This window comes from Chelonoidis abingdonii, chromosome 1, assembly GCF_003597395.2.
Source record: "Chelonoidis abingdonii isolate Lonesome George chromosome 1, CheloAbing_2.0, whole genome shotgun sequence".
Taxonomy (NCBI): Eukaryota; Metazoa; Chordata; order Testudines; family Testudinidae; genus Chelonoidis; species Chelonoidis abingdonii.
Window position 1 is genome coordinate 334,563,284 of NC_133769.1, and position 20,167 is coordinate 334,583,450.

Genomic DNA, 20,167 nt, shown 5'->3' on the forward strand with positions numbered 1-20,167 from the left:
CCCCAAACTGCAATCCTGTCCTTGATGCTGGACTTGTCATTTTGCTTTGGAGCTTTGAAACCCACACCCCTCAGATGATATAAACAAGGTAACCCACAACTTACTGCCTTGTACACGTATGAAGGAAAAGCATCCACAAATTAAACAAAAGTGTTTTCTTTCAGATGCAAGATAAACAAAACAAATATTTATTTTAACATTATTTTTCCATATTATTAGAACAACTCTGAACAAAAAACCACACCTGAGTATTTCAGGCATTCCACACAATTACTGTATGTCGAAAGAACAAGATGAGGCAAATTAACATGCCAGAACAAAATTAACCAACAAAAACAAAAACCACCTTTCCTCTTCAGATACTGTAGTCTTCATCAAAAGCTCTCTCTCTAATATATCTGGAAACACAAAAACTAGTGTCAAATTTAGATAATAAAACAGCGACTTCCTCCTTATCTGGTAGACTCCTTAACTAAGGAGTCTAAACTACTACTAGGTACAGAAACAACAGTTCATACTGCCTCATTAATACATTGTGCACTGGTGTAGATTCCCTCTGGTTTCACTAATTATAGGACAACATATTACAATACTATAAAGACAAGAATGCCTGGTTTAGTCACCATAATTAACCAATGAAGCAAACTAACAAGCGAAGGAAGACTGGAGTAGGAAAATAGCAGCAAGGCATATCATGTAATAAGATTTTGAAATGAATGTTTTATCTATCAATGTTTAACAGAAAAAGTATCTTACTAGCTATGGGGAAAAAAAAGTCTGCTCAGAATATGGGAGTTGAAGAGGTTCTAGTGGAGGAAGCAACTTGGTTCTTGCAGATGCAAACTGTCACTACTGTTTGTATCAAGAATACTGTAATATTGCCAGTCACCTGCAATTTCACCTTTTTCTTCAGTGATTATCTGGATTACAGGCAGGCTATAAAAGTCTCTTCTCTCTGTACACTGGTTGAACTTAATTGCTTGTTTCAGTCCTTGTTGGCTCTCAAACTAGATCCTAGACTTCAGGTTAGGTGTAAGCAAACAGACAAGGTTTTGCTCCTCAAAAGGACCAAGAGCTGCTTTTGACTGTGTGAAAGCAGGCAGTATGGACTGTGTAGCCAGCATCTGGTCACAAAAATATACAGTTGTGCTGCAGTGGATTTTTCTCTATATTATATGCACTTTGTTTACATATTTATTATAAAATAACTGTCATTTACATTACATTAACACCCAAAAGGTATAAAAAAACAAGCTAGTTCTGGTCAGATGATTATTTAAAAAACAATTGAGCCCATGGCTTAATAAATATTAGATTTTAAAAATCTTACTTTTTGTAATTGCCTAAAGTGACACTTCAAGTTTACTGTACTTACATATGTCACTGATCTAAGTCTGCTAATCCCATTTCTACCAGCTTCATGTGAACTAAGCATTGTTCATCTTCATACAAAAACACAGCGTGATCTGGAGACTGAGTCTGGAAATCAGAAATTTTCAGTAGTACAGAAAGATCCGTTTCAAGTAGTAAGAGTTGACTGAATGCTGCAATTATTCTTCTACATCTATACTGCAGTAATGTCTAGAGGCCAACCAGGCTGTAGCTCTATTAGGCTAGATACTGTACATATGGGAAAGGGCAGTCCCTGTCCCAAACAACTTATAGTCTAAAAGACAAGACACACCAGAGGGATGAGATAAACAAGAGGGCTGGAGTAGAAAAGATAGTTGCAAAAATAAGTGAATCATTAGTTTATTCCCATTAAGAAGGAAAAAAATGACAATAATGCTAAACTTAAAATTTGATGACAGGAATTAAACAAAAAAGGAAAAAAAGCCCCTTAGTTATCTGATGTGTTAATTTGAGAGTGAACATAAAATAGTGAAAAATATTCTAGTACTACATGAACTAAGCCTGATTTCTATTACAAGTTGTTTTTTCTTAAATCAGTGTAACTTTTCACTTTGTGTATATGATGAAAGTTACAATGTTTTGGAAGGAAATTTTTTAGGTAAACGATAGACTGAGAATAACGATTATAGAACACAAATGACCATTTGGAAATTAAAATGTGTTGTTTTATGTTAAATAGTATATTCCCACACAAAATTGTTAACTGATAGTAGTAAGGTCCCTTCAGTGATTAATGAAACCCTTAACCAAACTACCCAGTAAGAAATTTGTGTTTTTTTTAAAACCACTTGACATTAAAAATACTGAAGTAACTTAAGGAGGTGTTACACAAATATTCCATTATCTTTAGATTTCAGAAAATTGGTTAATGACAATGTTAACAGTTTACAAACATCTCTAACTCAGATCCACAAGGCATACAAGTTTTCAATAAAAAGAGTAGCCAGAATTCCAGAGCATGTTGAAGGTAAGTGGAAGACACAAAGAGAAGGGGGCAGGTGGAGGAGGCTGACAGGAGAGAGATTGAAAGTAACATGTGGGAGGGCTGCATGAGTTTGTATCTATCAGTGGCTATCCAATGGATAGGGACAGAAAATAGAATGATGGAAAGATGGAGAATAGATGGAAAGGCAGCTCAAACACCCCCTGAAAACTTAGATTTTTATTATGCACCTCCTTGACCTTCCCATCAAAATGACCCCTACAATCCCCTGTGATAAGTGTGTCAGTTTTTCACTTTGAGTATCTGGGTATCTTAACAGGAGAACTAGGAGGAACGTTAGGGCACAGCGGAAAGGCAAGGAGAAGTAGGGGAGGGGGGGAGGGAGGGAAGGAGGCAGTACATTTTTAGTACTAATAGACCTAGTGTTTATTTTGGGCACTGGACACAGCTAACCCAAATGGAAATGTGAAGAATAAAAGCAAGAATGACGGTTTCTAGTGGGGGAGTAATAAAGGAGGTTAAAATCATGCAAGCAGGAGGGCCTGGGAAGTGGGCTGTCTGTAATACAGTGAACAAAATTCCTATGCACCTGATCCTCTGCCTTTAATGTTGTGATGCTTCTGAAAAAATGTTTTTGAGTCTAATTTTTTTAAACCAGAGAACAAGATTCACAATAAATCTTGTATATGGTTCAGACATTTCATTGAAAATGTTAAAACCAAGATAACTCAGGTTTAGCAGGAACTAACAGAAAAAACTTACCACTGTGGAAGCATAGAGCTTTTTGCCTTGAAGACAGTCTATCATGGCCCATAATGCTTGCATGCTCCATTCAGGACAATATGGAATTCTCTTTTTTTCTGTATCATATAAAGGAGGTTTAAATCCAGCCAACAGAACTCTTACTGCTTGAGCAGGATATTGCATAAGGTGAGAAGGAATCTGACGTAATCTAAATCAAAATGAAAATCCTTGTCTAAAAACATGCAAGACAACAGTGCAATAGTTAATCACTACCTAGAACTAAAATATGTTAATGAAGGATAGCTCAATGATTTGAGAACTAGCCTAGGATTTAGAAGACCTGGGTCCAAGTCCCTGCTCTGCCACTGACTTCCTGTGTAATGTCAGGCAAGTCACAAAGCCTCTCTAAGCATTAGTTTCTCATCTATAAAATGAGGATAGTAGTACTGCCCTACCTCACAGGGGCATTGGGAGGGAGGTGCTCGGATACTAAGGAATGGGGTCTAGCTATAGAGGTACCTAAGGCAGACAGGAACAGTTTTAGCTTGCATCTGTACGTCTACCTTTTTTTGTTTTTTATTTTAAATACTAAATCTTGATAAATATAAGTTTAAAAAACTGAACTATGCACTTACTTGCTTGTTGGTAATTTCTCAGTTGATCCATAGTCAACAAATTGAACCAAAATATTAACAGGGTCAAATTCTTTAATAGAGAGTAGTTTTGCTCTATACCACAAGCCATCATTGTATTCTGCCAGGCAAGGCATTTCTGTAAGAAGGAAAAAGCACGTTATTTAATCCAAAATTTAGCACATACGCTATCAGAGCTGTAAAACAATTTGTATTATACTATCCAGTTTTATTTTCTTCCTTTAATTCATGTTTTTTTTTAAAAAGAATCCATAATTTTTTAAAAAAGACACAGCAACCAGAAAAAAATTAAATGAATTTAGAAAGGAATGGTTACTTACCTTACAGCAAGTGAAGGCTACTTACTTGTAAAGGGCATTCTTTGAGATGGACTCTGCATAATTAATCATGGGATGCACTGGCAGGAACCGTTCACTAAAGAGACAGACCTACAGACGTCACAGCACAGAGGCAGGTGGCAGCAGAAGGTAATTGAGGGGCTGCTGGCGAAAGTGGCAAGCAGTTGGCTGGTAGGGTAGCCAGGCGACAAGGAATAGCAGACTGGCAGGGCGGTCAGGCAGTGATGAACCGAGGCTGGCAGGGTGGCCAGTGGAGAGGAACTGTGCCTGGCAGGGTGGCCAGCCAGAGCAAGTGCTCAGATGAAGGCGCAAGCAGGGTGGTTTCTTCCCTGGGTGGGAGGTAAGCTCACACAGATGCACCTCTGAACCCTGGGTCCTCACTGACAACCACTGTGAATGGCATATGGTGAGAGAGCAGAGAGGAGCACAGCAAAGGGACTTTTGGTTGTAGAACTCAAGAACATGAGGCAGAAGACTCTGCCCCAAGCACTCTGGGTGGGTGTTCTGCTCAAAGTTTTATGTTTATGAATTAATGCTGTGTGACATCCCTCCTTTCATTAAAAGTTTCTTTTCTATACTCAGACTCTGTGCTTGAAAAGGAGGAAGTATTGCCTCTCAGAGGCGCTCAGTGGTGGTATGTAATTTTCCCAGGTTACTGGGTGGAGGCTCAAGTCAGTTCTGTGTTGTATTGTTGAAAAGAAACCTCTAGGATATTGAACCTGGCCCTGGGTGCTGCCGGCTTCACCTGGCAGAAGGGTTACATATATGTCTGACCTGTCACAGTTGCTAAGAGTGTGCAGTGTCCCACATGGCTGGGACTTCCACTGTCAGCTCAGGGCAGGCTGGGACTCCTGCTGTCCCCTTTAGCCCCTTTCCCTGACTCCCAGGTTTGCACAGCCATGTTGCATGAGTCCAAGCCGCCCAGGGCTGACAGTTGAAGCTCTTAAAAAGCACACAGCTTGCGCCTCCCTTGACACATTTGTGTGCCCCAAGTTTGAGAACTGCTGAGTTAAGGCAATAATGCAATGAGCCTACAAGTCTCAAGGCCTGAAAAAAAATCTTAGCTAAAACTAATTAAGGCATAAGCCCCAAAAAGCCTTATCATAAATATAACCAAGAGTGATCCTAGAAGATCATAAGATAGCACAACATAGACTGCCACAAAGACTAAACTGCTGGTAGGTAACCACAAGTTGCTATTTATAGCAGCTTGGAATATTTTTAGTTCGGAAAGTCAGCAGATCTCTGACCACAAGAATGCCATGGTCATTGATGCATATGCTAATAAGCTTGAGGTAAAAGGATAAATAACCTATAGGAGAACAAATCATGTCAAACCAATCTGATAGCTTTCTTTGATAGGATAACGAGTCTTGTGGATAAGGGAGAAGCGGTGGATGTGGTATACCTAGACTTTAGTAAGGCATCTGATAACGGTCTCGCATGATATCCTTATCGATAAACTAGGCAAATACAATTTAGATGGGGCTACTATAAGGTGGGTGCATAACTGGCTGGATAACCGTACTCAAGAGTGGTTATTAATGGCTCCCAATCCTGCTGGAAAGGTGTAACAAGTGGGGTTCCGCAGGGTCTGTTTTAGACCGGCTCTGTTCAATATCTTCATCGACGACTTAGATGTTGCATAGAAAGACGCTTATTAAGTTTGCGGAGGATACCAAACTGGGAGGGACTGCAACTGTTTGGAGGACAGGGTCAAAATTCAAAAATGATCTAGACAAATTGGAGAAATGTCTGAGGTAAACGGATGAAGTTCAATAAAGACAAATGCAACGTGCTCCACTTAGGAAGGAACAATCAGTTTCACACATACTGAATGGGAGAGACTGTCTAGGAAGGAGTACGGCAGAAAGATCTAGGGGCATAGTGGACCACAAGCTAAATTGAGTCAACAGTGTGATACTGTTGCAAAAAAAGCAACGTGATTCTGGGATGCATTAACAGGTGTGTTGTAAACAAGACACGAGAAGTCATTCTTCTGCTCTCTTGCGCTGGTTAGGCCTCAACTGGAGTATTGTGTCCAGTTCTGGGCACCGCATTTCAAGAAAGATGTGGAGAAATTGGAGAGGGTCCAGAGAGCAACAAGAATGATTAAAGGTCTTGAGAACATGACCTATGAAGGAAGGTTGAAAGAATTGGTTTATTTAGTTTGGAAAAGAGAAGACTGAGAGGGGACATGAAGAGCAGTTTTCAGGTATCTAAAAGGTGTCATCAGGAGGAGGGAGAAAACTTGTTCACCTTAGCCTCTAAATATAGAACAAGAAGCAATGGGCTTAAACTGCAGCAAGGGAGATTAGGTTGGACATTAGGAAAAAGTTCTTAACTGTCAGGGTAGTTAAACACTGGAATAAATTGCCTAGGGAGTAGTGGAATCTCCATCTCTGGAGATATTTAAGAGTAGGTTAGATAAATGTCTATCAGGGATGGTCTAAACAGTATTTGGTCCTGCCATGAGGGCAGGGGACTGGACTCGATGACCTCTCGAGGTCCCTTCCAGTCCTAGAGTCTATGAGTCTGTGAGATGAGCATCCCAACATTAGTAAGATGAGGAAATACAAATAAGGGGAAAACCCCCGACTGAACATGCATTAGGCATAGTGGCCTCAGCATCACACATTATAAAAGTTGTATTCCAGTCTGTGTGCTTTGGGAGGGAGAGATGAAGTCCCTGGGAGATGCCAAGATGATGACCACTGATGATGGTGATGAATAAGATAACTCAGACTATGAAGCCAGAAGGGACCATCATGATCATCTAGTCCAGGGTTTCTCAACCCGTGGGCCAGACTAGTGACACCAGATAACAAGTTTGAAAAATCGGGACGGTGGCAGAGGCTAATAGGGACCTGTATAAGATGAAGATCTGAATATCAGAACTATCCCTATAAAATCAGGACATCTGGTCACCCTAGTCAGGACCCAAAATTGGGTCACCTGGCAGCTCCTGTGACTTCTGTCTCATAGGGCGGGCTGGGCTTGCATACCTGGCTCCAGGCACGGTGATCTCTGGGGTTTCAGCACCACTCAGGTTTGGCCCAGCCATCCTGATGATGGGAGTCTGGTTAGGCCAAATTTGAATGAGTAGCACTGCAATTCCATGAGCTAGGTCACACCACCACTCTCACAAATTTGGTCCAGTTGGGGGAGGGCAAACTGAAGCAGCACTGCAGCCCCAGTGGTTGCAATACCCTGAGCTGAGAGCCAAGACCAGCCAACTCTACAGCACAGGAGCCACCACTGTGGGGTGAGTGCTGGGCAGGACACCCTCACCCCACCCCCTGGGAGGCAGGACCTGACCAAAACCACCCAGGGACTCCACCCTCTAACTATTTACTGGGTCACAGCAGGCCATAAACAGTTACAAATGGGTCCTGAGCCAAAAAAGTTTGAGAATCACTGATCTAGTTTGACCTCCTGCACATCACAGGCCACAAAACCTCACTCACCCCCTCCTGTAATAGACCCATAATCTCTGGCTGGGTTACCAAAGTCCTCAAATCACAATTTAAAGACTTAAAGTTACAGAGACTCCACCATTTATTCTTGTTTAAAACAGCAACTGACCTGTGCGCCATGCTGTAGAAGGCGGCAAACACCTCTCCCCATGGTCTCTGCCAATCTGACCTGGGGAAAAATTCCTTCTTGACCCCAAATATGGTGATCCATTGAACCCTGAGTATATCAGCAAGTCCAGCAGCCAGACACCTGGGAAAGCATTCTCTGTAGTAACTCAGAGCCCTGCCCATCTAATGCCCCATCTCTGGCCACTGGGGAGTTTTGCTACTAGCAGTCACAGATGGACCACAAGCTATTGTAGACAATCTCATCATACCATCTCCTCCATAAACTATCAAGCTCAGTCTTGGAACAAATTTAGTTTTTTCCCCCCACTGCTCCCCTTTGGAGGCTATTCCCAAACTTTGTTCCTCTGATAGTCAGAAACCTTCATCTAATTTCAAGCCTAAACTTGTTGATGGCCAGTTTATATCCATTTGTTCTTGTGTCCACATTGGCACTGAACTTAAAAAACTCCTTCTCCCTCCCTGGTATTTATCCCTGTGATGTACTTGTAGAGAGCAATCGTATCTCCGCTCAGCTTTCGTTTGGTTAGGCTAATAAAGCCAAGCTCCTTGGTATGTTTTCCATTCCTCTGATCATCCCAGTACCCTTCCTCTGCACCTGTTCCAGTTTGAATTCATCTTTCTTAAACATGGGAGATCAGAAATGTGCACAATATTCCAGATGAGGTTTCACCAGTCGTATAATGGCAATAACACTTCCCTATCTCTATTGGAAATACATACCCTGATGCATCCTAGGATTTAAAGTGTTTTGCAAAGGATGGTGGAAGCATATGGATGCTCAGCTCTTTCTGTATAATCTCTACCTACTGTGTGAGGCTACAATGTTTAAGAATTTGCTAACTGTATTAATAAAACTATTATAAATATAGTACAATTTCCTAAGTATGAATGATACAACCATGCACATCAGGGCTCCCAACGGAACAGTAATTCGGTAATACTGGCCTGATACAAGAATCTATCAAATTTCAGAGTGCTAATTGTGGAAATTAAATCAGTAATATAATCAATATACAATCAATAGATCAGGCAACACTACCAAACTGAGCATCCAATCTAGATGCTAGATCTAGGGAGTAGTGTTTTGTAAATACATACAGAACTCCAAGTAGCAGCCCTACAGATCTCTCTACAACTGGAATATGTCTAAGGCATACTCCAACAAGAGTAGAATGGATGTTAGCTTATAGCTTTTCTGTATACACTATCCAACCCATCTAGATAATGTCTATGCAGAGACAGTGAGTCTCTTATGGTTGTCTGCATATGAAACAGAGACTAGAAATCCTAAATTCCTTGGTTCTGTTAAGATAGGAAGGCAGAGCACTTTTAGTATCCAAAGTATGTAGCTTTAACTCACCTATATAAGCATGAGACCTAGAGAAAAAAATTAGCAGATTGTTTGATTAAGGTGAAAGATACCACATGGGAAGGAAACTAAGGTTAGGGCAAAATATCACCTTATTTTTGTGAAAGACAATGAATGAAAGATCAGCCATGAGAGCATGTAATTCATTTATCTAGCCAATGTTATGGTTATGATGAAAGCTATTCTGATAGCAGAAATAGAGAACACTGCTATAGGCTCAAAGGCAGACTTCATAAGCTGAGTAAGGATTAAATTGAGATCTCATGACAGTACTGGATTCTTTATTGGTGGGTACATTTCTGCAAGTCCCTTTGTTCATTTGTTTACTGTATGATGTGTAAAGACTGATTTATTATCTATCAATGCCTAGTGGACAGCTACTACTTTAACTTTCAAAGGAGGAGAGGGAAAGTCATGAAAGCTTTAACTCAAGTATGTATTCAAGAATAGATTGAACTGATGCTATAGGTGGATTTGTAAATTATCATTCATCCACTTCACAAGTCTGGTCCATTTGAGATCGTAGTACCTTCTAGTTGATGCCTTTTCTACTTAATCAACGTTTACTGCACTTGTAATGGACAAGATTTCTCAAGGTCCATTAGAGTCTTATAGCTCATGAAGTGAGGTCTGCATGTTAAGAGGGTCTGGGTAAACATCAGCTCAACATGAGGAAAGAGTTTAAGTCAGAAAGGCTAACAACCACTGCTGTATTGGCCTGTGCTGGGACAATAAAAATCATTTTGGCTCTGTCTTTTCCTATCTTTATCCCTCTCTGGTGAAAAGAATGGGTACAGAGCAGAACTTCTACCCTAACCAGGAAAAAGGTGTCTGATATGGATAGACTTTCTCTCGGCTCCTGAAAAGAACACATGACATGACACTTTGCATTTTGTATTGTTGTGAGCAAATCTTAACCCCACAGGGTAAAGATCTTGTATATCGTGGATTTGTTTAATGACCACTCATGCAGTTCCATTACATCTCTGCTCAGCTGATCTGCCAGGCTGCTGTCCTAGCCTACTAGCTGTAGAACTAAGAGATAAATGTGCTGGGTACAACAATCTCACAGCATAACTGTCACCTTGGAGAACTGGGAAAATGAGCCCCCCCACCATTTGCTGACTTACTACATTGCTATCACATTTTTTGTGATAATTTGCACTATATTCCCATAAATGTGAGGTAGAAAAGAGTTGAGAGGCCAACATATTAGTCTCAATCCCATGATATTTATAGTCTCTTTTCTTGAGAATTTCAATGACCATGAACTGTCATTTTGTTCAAATTCACTTCCCATCTTCCACTATCATAATAATGGAAGATTTCAACTATCTCCATATTGACTGGGTACATGTCACCTCAGGATAGGATGCCGAGATAAAGTTTCTTGACACCTTAAATGACTGCTTCTTGGAGCAGATTGCCTCTCCTCTTTTGACTATTCTTGATTTAGTCCTACGTGGAGCACATGGTCTGGTCCAAGAGGTGAATATAGCTGAACTGCTTGGTAATAGTGACTATAAAATAATTAATTTAGCATCCTTGTGACATGGAAAAACCACAGCAGCCCACCACAGTAGGATTTAATTTCAGAAAAGTGAGGAAATTAGTTAAACAGAAATTAAAAGGTAGAGTGTCAAAAGTGAAATTCCTGCAAGCTGCATGGAAATCTTTTAAAGACACCATAATAGAGGCTCAACTTAAATGTATACCTCAAATTAAAAAACACAGAGAACCAGAGAGAAAAAATGCCACCATGGCTGAACAACAAAGTAAAAGAAGCAGTGAGAGGCAAAAAGGCATCTTTTAAAAAGTGGAAATTAAATCTTATTGAGGAAAATAAAAAGTAGCATAAACTCTGGCAAATGGGTTGCTACATGGGGGAGTAGGCTCCTTGCAGTCATAGTTGCAGGAGTGCAGGCGAGCGAATGTTGTGACATAAGTGCCTGCTGCCATGTGGCTGAGGAGGGAAAGGCAAGTTCTGGCTGAGACCACAGGGTTGGATTTCACTGAAGTGATCAGATCCAGTAGCTCTGGAACCTGTCATTCAGCAGATAAACACGTGCAGAGGTCGCATCCATGTGTCCTCCAATGAACTCCAGGGACTGTGCAGGGTGCAAAGTCAATTTTTTGATGTTCACCGTCACCCTAAGGGAGGAGAAAAGTAGAAGGAGTTGGGACTTTGATAACCTAGCTTCCTTTCTGGATTGTGCCACCAGCAACCAATTGTCTAGGTAAAGGAAGACAAGGACTCTTTGCCATCAGAGGTGAGCTGCTACCATGGTGAAAACTTTTGTGAAGACTAGTGGAGCACTGGTAAGTTGAAACAGGAGAAGCCTGTATTGGAAGTGTCAGATCCACCATGTCAAGAATCAGAGGGGTAGCCGTGTTAGTCTGGATCTGTAAAAGCAGCAAAGAGTCCTGTGGCACCTTACAGACTAACAGACGTATTGGAGCATAAGCTTTCGTGGGTGAATACCCACTTCGTCGGATGCATGCCATTAACCATCTACCAGTCGAGTGGATGTTGACGTGGAAGTAGGTATCCTGCATATCAAAACCTATAACCCACATGCATTTCTCTAGTGATGGAATGATGGCCGGAAGCATGATCATGCACAACTTTGTTTTATGTATAGAACAGTTGAGGTGTTTGAAATCCAAGGCTGGTCTCTATCCTCCTTTTTTCTTGTGCACCAGGAAATATTTGGAATAGAACTCTGAACTTTTACTGCCTACCTGAATCAAGAACTGCACCTTAAAAGGGAATCATTTGCATAGGTAGCAGAAGAGACCTTTATTTTAAAGTCCCCATATCCTGAACAGGGTACATGTGTAATATGTTCTTGGAATACCCCTTTTCTAAATAGACTCAGTTTACCCAGTCGTCTAAAGGATAAATGAATACACCCTGATATCCTAAATGAGTCGCTACCAGAGAGAGGCACTTTGTAAATACCCAAGGTGCAGTAGAAAGCCCAAAAGATAAGACTGTACTGGAAATACTCTTGTCAAATCAGAAAAAGAAGGTTTCTGCAGTGCCTGGGTTGGACAGACATATGGAAATATACACCCTTTTAGATAGAAGTCTGCAAACCAATCTAGGGTGGGTATAATGGGTACTAATGTCAACATGTGCAAAAGGAATTTTCTGATTAACAAGTTAAGTTTCCATAGATCTAATATTGGATAAAGCCCTCAGTCTCCTTCTTTGGTGTCAGAAAATATGTGGAGCAAAAACTGTGACCACTAAATTCCCTTAGCACCTCATCTATGACTCTTGCTTCCAACAGGGAGCAAACTTCCTATCTTAAAAAGAGGTTCCTGAATAGGGATAGAACAGGGGGTTGGATGGAGGAAAGGAATCTAATTAAATAGAGTAACCATCTTTTATCATCTCCAGAGTCCATTTGTTTGATGGGATAGAATTTCAGGAGTCCATGTTACAGAAAAATCAGTCTCCAAAATAAATGAGAGATGGTTGTACATTTTGTCTCAAGCTCCTGATCCTCGTGTCAAATCTGAGCTCTGACATTCCATCTCAGAGACAATGCTAAGGTTGCTTCCCCTTCATTTGCAGAATAAAAGTAGTCTCTGCTGTGGCTGTGAAGGGGGAGGCTGTTGATGTTGAAATTTAGATCTCTGAAAAATAAGACTATGAAGAAAAGGAAGGGTAGGAGGCCCTTCCTGAGAGTTGACAGACACACAAGAATCTTGTAGCTGATCTCATGTCCTTCATTTTTTTCTAATATTTAATCAGTTTTATTTGTGGATAACTTAACACCTTTGAAAGGAAGGCCTACCACCTTTGATTTGATTTTGGAAGGGAGAGTAGAAGACTGAAGGCCAGCAGGTCATGGCTGAGTCCGAAGACTCAAAGTCCTGAGCGAATGTTTAACCACTATTTCACCATCCCTTACCAAACTGATGGCCAGCTTCCTTTGTTTTTTAGGAAGCAGTTTTGCAAACATGGCCGTCTTCCCTACAAGCGATACCGATAATGTGACTTCACTGCCTGACAATTTGCTTCTCTGATACTGAGTGAAGCAGCTGAAAACACTTGCCAGTTGTGTTCATCTTCTTTCTTTCTGTGTCAGAAGACATGGAATACACCTGATTCCTCTAAATCTTTACATTGCCACTGCCACCGACACCAGAAGAGAATCAGGGTTAAGGTGTACGAAAAAATAACCCCCATTTGTAGATTGATATAATTTGTCTGCTTTTTTCCAATATAGCCTATCATGATGCGGAAGTCCAAAATGCCCTTGCACGTTGCAACAGAAAGGTAATCTTGTTTTTTTTATGGAGAACACAGGATGTTGAATACAGGGTGAGAGGTTTCTGATACCATTCTTTTCCACAACCTCATGGATTTGCAGTGCATCTTCAGATGGAAAGCGTGACAAAATAACCCCAATGTTTTCATCCGGGGAATATTAATCAAGTTCTGATTACAGCTCTTGGTATTCATCCTGAGTCACAGTCTCCTCTTCTGCCTCTGACAGAGTATCAGGAATTTTGGTTGGAGAATGCTCTCTATAAGCAGGTGAAGTCAACAGATCCATGAACTTGGATCTCAGGCGACTTTCTCCGATCCTAGTAGGAGAGGTATTTCTACCCTGAAAGGAATGCGGAATACACTTATATTGCCTACAAAAAGGCCAACAGAGCCAATCTGCTCTTGGCAGTATCTGCCAATCATACCGTAATCAAACTCAAACTCCATTTCACATCTAGAAAGGTGTGATGGTCTATAAGTACCATATTTTAGTGGTGTGTTTCTTATGAGAATGGAACCTAGGAGGTATGTCAGTATATCTAATGCATTTTTTCCTTGGACTGTGGATTAGATCTCAGATCCAACTCAGAAATTACTGGAGAAACTACCAGACTGGGCATTTATATAACTGAAGGGACAAATAACTTTATTGGGAGAGCCCAAAGGTATTTAGCAGGTGGAAAGTAAATGCAACAACTTGTCCAACCTCCTCCTCTTCTCTGTCAGGGAGCTACAAGCAGGAACATTTCCAGGGTGGCTTCTCCCCCATCACCTTTCCCTTTAGGAGATGAAAAAAATGGTAACTAACCTTCCATAACTGTTGTGCTTCAAAATGTGTTGCTCAAATCCATTCCATGTTAGGTGTGTGCACAGTTGCCAGAAATTTTCCCGAGTGGTATCTGTAGGGCTGGCCCTAGCGCCTCCTGGAGCCTGTGCTAGTATAAGGGGCAGCGCCAGCCCCATGCCCCCTCAGTTCCTTCTTGAAGTCCACTCTGACAGCAGGGCAGAAGGGTCAGTTTTGGAATGGATGTGAGCAACACATCTCGAAGAACAGTAGTTATGGAAGATTGGTAATCATTTTTTCTTCTTCAAGTGCTTGCTCATGTTGATTCCATGTTAGGTGACTCACAAGCATCTGGAGGTGGGTTCGAAGTTCACTGACATGCTGACTGTAACAATGCTCTTCCTAAGTTTGTGATGCCGGGGCTGCCGGTTGATGGCAGAGTGGGATGCGAAGGTATGAACCGATGACCATGTCGCTGCTCTGCAGATGTCCTGGATCAGAACTTGTGTGAGGAAGGCTGCTGATGAAGCCTCAACTCTCGTGGAATGGGTGGTCACAATGGCTGGAGACAGAACCTTTGGCTGCTCATATCAAAACCTGATGCAGGCGGTTAACCAAGACAAGATTATCTGAGATGATGCAGAGTCTGCCACTGCTACAAAGAGTTGCAATGACTTGCAAAAGGGTCTAGTCCTTTCAATGTAGAGGGCCGGGGCCCACCTAACGTCTAAGTTATGTAGACAACGCTCCTCATCTGGATCCATGAAGCTTCGGAAAGAAGACAGGCATAAAAATGTCCTGGTTGTTGTGGAACTGCAACACTGCCTTTGACAGGAAGAATGGGCGGGTGCACAGCTGGACCTTGTCTTTGAAGAACACTGTGTAAGGGGTTTTGAAATCAGGGCTCTGATTTCAGTGATCCTTCAAGCCGACATAATTGCCACTAGGGAGGCAATGTTCCAGGAGAGCAGCAGCAGTGAACAAGAAGCCAACGGCTCAAAGGGGGACCTTGTGAGCCTGGACAGTACCAGATTTACATCCCCTGGGGGAAACCGGGTTGCGAACCTGTGGGCAGAGTCTAAGTCCTTGAGGAACCTGCCATCTCATGGGAGAAAATTGACCTGCCCTTGACAGGAGGAAGGAAAGCTGAAATGGCCGCCAGGTGGACCTTGACCGACGATAGGGCCAGACCTTCGTGCTTGAGGTGGAGCAAATAGTTCAAGATGGTCTGCAGAAATGACAGACAGGGAAAGACCCCAATCAAAAGGTCCAAGAAGTGAAGTGCTTTCACTTGGCCAAGTAGATTGCTCTGATAGAGGATTTTCTGCTACTTAGCAAAACCTGCTAGACCTGCTCTGAGCAGGCTTGCTCCTCCTGGTTCAGCCACGCAGCAGCCAGGCTGTCAGGTGCAGGGACTTGGGATTTGAATGGAGTAGCTGGCCTTCTGTAAGATCAAATCCAGGCACATAAGGAGCTCTAGTGGAGCTACTATGGAGAAGTCCAGGAGCATCCTGAACTAGTGCTGGAACAGCCACACTGGGGCAATCAGGATTACCTTTGCCTTGTTCCTCTTGATTTTTAAGAGGACCTTGTGTATCAATGGTATTATGTGGAAAGGCATACAGCAGATCACATGACCACAGCCGTAGGAAGGCATCTGACAGGTAACCACTGCCAAGCCCATGCACTGAGCAGAGCTGATTACCTTCAGATGGAGGGACCACTGGTGGTGAGAAGAAAGAGACCTGCTGAGGTGATCTGTCAGCGTATTCTGGTCCCCTGGAAAGTGCAATGCCTCGAGGTGAACATGTTGCATACAGAAGTCTCACAATTGAAGAACCTCCTGGCACAGGACCAAGCAAGCTCCCCCATTCTTGTTGGCATAAAACATCACGTATGTATTGTCTGTCAGGACCTGCACTACTTTGCCCGACAGGTAGAGAAGGAACATCCGGCAGGCCAAGCGAATTGCCCTGAGTTTCCTGACATTTATGTGCAGAGAGAGTTCTCACTGTGGCTAGAGGCCCTGGGTACTGCGACTGTTGAAATGGGCTTCCCACCCCAGGTCTAATCCATCTGAGACTAATGTCACCAATGGGCATGGGGTGGCAAAGGGAACCCTGGTCGTTACTGACTGTGGATCTGACCACCAAGTTAATGATGCTACAACGGCCAAAGGGACTGTAATAACTAAGTCCAGACGGGCCTGCTGAGGGAGTAGATTAATGTCAGCCACATCTGAAGAGGTCTGAAGTGCAACTGTGTGTACTGCGCCACGTAAGTGCATGCTGACATATGACCAAACAGTTGAGGCATACCCGAGCAGTCATGAGCGGGTGGGATCTGACGGGAGCAATTAGCTCCGACATCACCGGAACTGGGCTTTGGCAGGTAGGCTCTGGCCCGAATAGAGCTGAGCACTGTTCCTACAAACTCTATCCTCTGAACTGGGATCAAAGTGGATTTCTGCTAATTTATCAGCAGGTCCAGCTCTCGACAGGTGGCCTCTATTTTGCTGACACAGCACTGAACCTGAGCTCATAAATGATCCTTGACTAACCACTTGTTGAGGTAGGGATAGATATGTACACCTTAATATCTTAGGTAAACTGCAACTACTGCCATACAGTTTGTGAAAACCTTTGGGGATGACACAAGTCTGAAAGGGAGTGTGGTGAACTGGTAGTGACACTGGCCCACCATGAATCACAGGAATCTCCTGTGACCATGGAAGATGGAGATGTAGAAATAAACATCCTTTAGTTTGAGTGCCAGTCTCTCAGATCCAGGGAGGGAAAGATGGATGCCAGAGAGACCATGCAAAATTTGAACTTCTTGTGATATTTGTTGAGTCCATGCAGGTCTAGGAAGGCCTGAGGACCCCTTTGGCCTTTGGGATTAGAAAATATCAGGAGGAGAACCCCTTTCCCGGTCAAGTCTTGAGCAACTTCCTCTATGCCTCCCACGTGTAGGAGTGTTTCTACCTCCTGGATGAGGAGACGCTCATGAGAAGGGTCCCAGAATAGCGACAGGTATAGGGGTTGGGAGGGAGGAATGGATAAAATCTGTCACAGTGGAAAGAACCCAGTAGTCTGAAGTTATCTGGGGGACAGTACAGAATGGAAATAAATGGTCCAAAACCAAAAGGGGGTTTAAGGAGATCTTAAGGATGGTGGATCCTGGGTTAAGTCGAATATACTGTCCTTGGGTGCACTCTCAAAAGGCCTTTCTCTGGCCAGCCAGGCATTGGCCCAAGACTGACTGGCAGGCCAAAGTAGAAGATGCAAGCTGGCTGTGCTTATAATCCTTCCCTTTTTTCTTGTAGGGCTTGTTTCTAAAAGGCCATAAAAACCTTGGATGTGGTTGCGGCTAGAAGTGCCTTCTGGAGGCTGGGTATGTGCAAAGGCCTAGAGATCACAGCGTAGCCCTGGAGTCCTTCAGGTTGTGCAGCTTGGTGTCCATCTGCTCCAAGAACAATGCATTGCCCTTGAAATAGAGGTCTTGGACCAACTGCTGCACCTTGTGAAAAAGGCCCGAGGACTACAGATGCGAGCTGCACCACATGCACACCACCAAGACCACCAATCTGGGCACTGAGTCAGCCACACCAAAGGCAGCCTAAAGAGAGGCCTTGGCTACCACCGTGCCTTCCTCCAGAATGGCCAGAAGTTCTTGCCTTCACTCCTGAGGCAGGGAGTCTTTGAGGTTGGCCATAGAGTCCCAAATGTTATAACTGTATCTCCCCAGCACTGCCTGCTGGTTGGAGATCTGGGGGTGTAGGTTAGCTGTTGAAAACACCTTTCTTCCAAACAAGTCAAGCCCCTCTGCATTCTTATTTTTAGACATGGCACTCGCCTGACCCTGTCTGTTCCGTTCATTTGCAGTGGAAACCACGAGGGACCCAGGGGGAGGGCACAAGTACATGTATTCATACCCCTTAGCCAGAACGTATTTTTTCTCTGTCCTTTTCGAAGTTGGGAGCAGAGAAGACAGAGTCTTCCAGTGCTTTAACCAGTTTTAGCACCCCATCATAGACTGGCAGTGCAACATTAGAGCGGGCTGCTGCAGCTAAAATATCAAAGAGGATGTCCATGGTCTTTCAGTTCCTCTGCCTCTAGCTCCAAATTTGTGGCGACATTTAAGGAGATCTTGGTGAGCCTGGAAGTCATCCAGTGGCAGTGGGTGGGATCCACAATTGCCTAATCTGGGGACAAGGAAGATGCCAACACCACAGGAGGAGCTGGAAAGTCCTCCGCTATTGGGGTCACCTCCACTGAAGCTGCTGCTGGGGCCTCAGTACCAAGATTGGAGTCTGAATCGGGGTCCTGTACTGGCTGGGGTGTTGCCAAGACTCGCTTCTCAGATGCGGCTGTGGATGACAGATGGGAGTAGGGGCCTGGCATTGGAAGGAACCCCCCATGGGTTCCAATATTGCCAGTGTACTGGCCATTGCTCTGGTGGCCAAGTGCCCACAGCAGGAACAGCACCAAAGTCCTGTATGTAAGAAGAGTGGTGTCTCCTTGGTGGGGGAATGGATTCCTCTCTGGTCTCCGATGAGTATTCCTCCCTTGGAGATCATGGCAGAGCTGTTGCTGTTCCGACCTGCTGGATATGATGTAGAGTCAGGGAATGGTGCTGTGGGGGGACGGAGACCAGTGGCATGCTTCCAGTGACCGGTGCCAATGAGCTGGGGAGTGGCGTCACGAAGCTGGTGACCTAAGCCACGGAGCTGGAGACCAGTGTTGGGACGCTGGGGACTGGTGTTGGGTTGGCGACCACTGCGGTAGATCCATAGGGAGTTTCCCTCTGGAGGGAGCAGTCTGCAATGAAGAGTGATCTCATGGTCTATGCAGTACTGGAAGGAGCATCAGGTCCTCTGCTGCCTATAATGCCTCTGGTGTCAAAGGGGGTCTCAAGCATAGGGTGCCCCAATTGCTCCCAGGAGTCAGTGGTGGATCCCTGATTGGGCTCAACTGCCACCAACCATAGCTCTGGGGAGGATGAGTGGCTCGCCAGGGGTCTCACCTTGTCAGTCTCTCACCTCTTATCCTTTACTGACACAGGGCAGTACCCTGTTTCAGCGCAGTTTCTTGTGCCACTTTCGCGGCACTGAAGATAGTGAACAGTGCCAAGCAGACCTTGGTGTTGGGGGAGCGCTCCGTACCGAGGCCGAAGTGCTCAGCGCTGAATCAGAGTGGGACAGCTCCAAGGCCAATCTGAGGGCTGCTTCCATTAGCAGGGCCTTCAGATGAATGTCCCTGTCCTTTTGTGTGCATGGCCTGAAGCCCCTGTAGATCGTGCACTTGTCTTTAATGTGGGCTTTCTGGAAGCACTTTAAGCAACCTACATGCAGGTCGCTCACTGGCATGGGCTTATGGCAGCTGGCACCCAGTTTGAAACACGGGGACTGGGACATGCCCTGTCCCTGAGACAACATCCTGCAATGGGACCACTATCTACTCTAACTTAACTAACTGCTAACAACTAAGTCCTGACTATATACAAGAATAACAGAGTTCAAAAACCACTAGGAGAACTTGCAAGCACAAGAGAGAAGTCATTCCAGCAACTGTCACGGGTGATAAGAAGGAACTGAAGGGGTGTGGGGCCAGCAGTGCCTCTTATACTGGCGCAAGAGCACGGGGCTCCAGGGGGTGCTAGGGCTGGCCCGATGGATACCACTAAGGGAAAAATATCTGGTAACTGTGCACATGGAAGTGCACACACCTAACATGGAGTTGACATGAGCCCTCGAAGAACCACCACTATTGTCTCTTGTGACTCTGACAATCCCAAAAGAAAAGACGGTTACTCACCTTTGTAACTGTTGTTCTTCGAGATGTGTTGCTCATATCCATTCCAGTAGATGTACGCGCCATGCGTGCACACTCGTCGGAAGACTTTTACCCTAGCAACTCCAGTGGGCCGGCAGGTCGCCCCCTAGAGTGGCGCCGCCATGGTGGCTAATATATACCCCTGCTGGCCCGTCCGCTCCTCAGTTCCTTCTTGCCGGCTACTCCGACAGTGGGGAAG

At 43.9% G+C, this 20,167-nt stretch overlaps 1 protein-coding gene across 1 annotated transcript in view; it reads right to left on the reverse strand.

Moving 5' to 3' along the window:
* Nucleotides 1–213: 213 nt before the first annotated feature.
* RNF17 (ring finger protein 17) overlaps nucleotides 214–20,167 on the reverse strand; it is a 232,475-nt gene continuing 212,521 nt past the window's right edge. The window contains exons 37-40 of the mRNA XM_075066159.1: nucleotides 3,736–3,871; nucleotides 3,119–3,308; nucleotides 1,376–1,479; nucleotides 214–398 (exon numbers count right to left, since the gene is read on the reverse strand). Of these exons, the coding sequence (XP_074922260.1) occupies nucleotides 1,381–1,479; nucleotides 3,119–3,308; nucleotides 3,736–3,871 (425 nt within the window). The 3' untranslated portion in view covers nucleotides 214–398; nucleotides 1,376–1,380. The remainder of the gene's footprint in view (nucleotides 399–1,375; nucleotides 1,480–3,118; nucleotides 3,309–3,735; nucleotides 3,872–20,167) is intronic.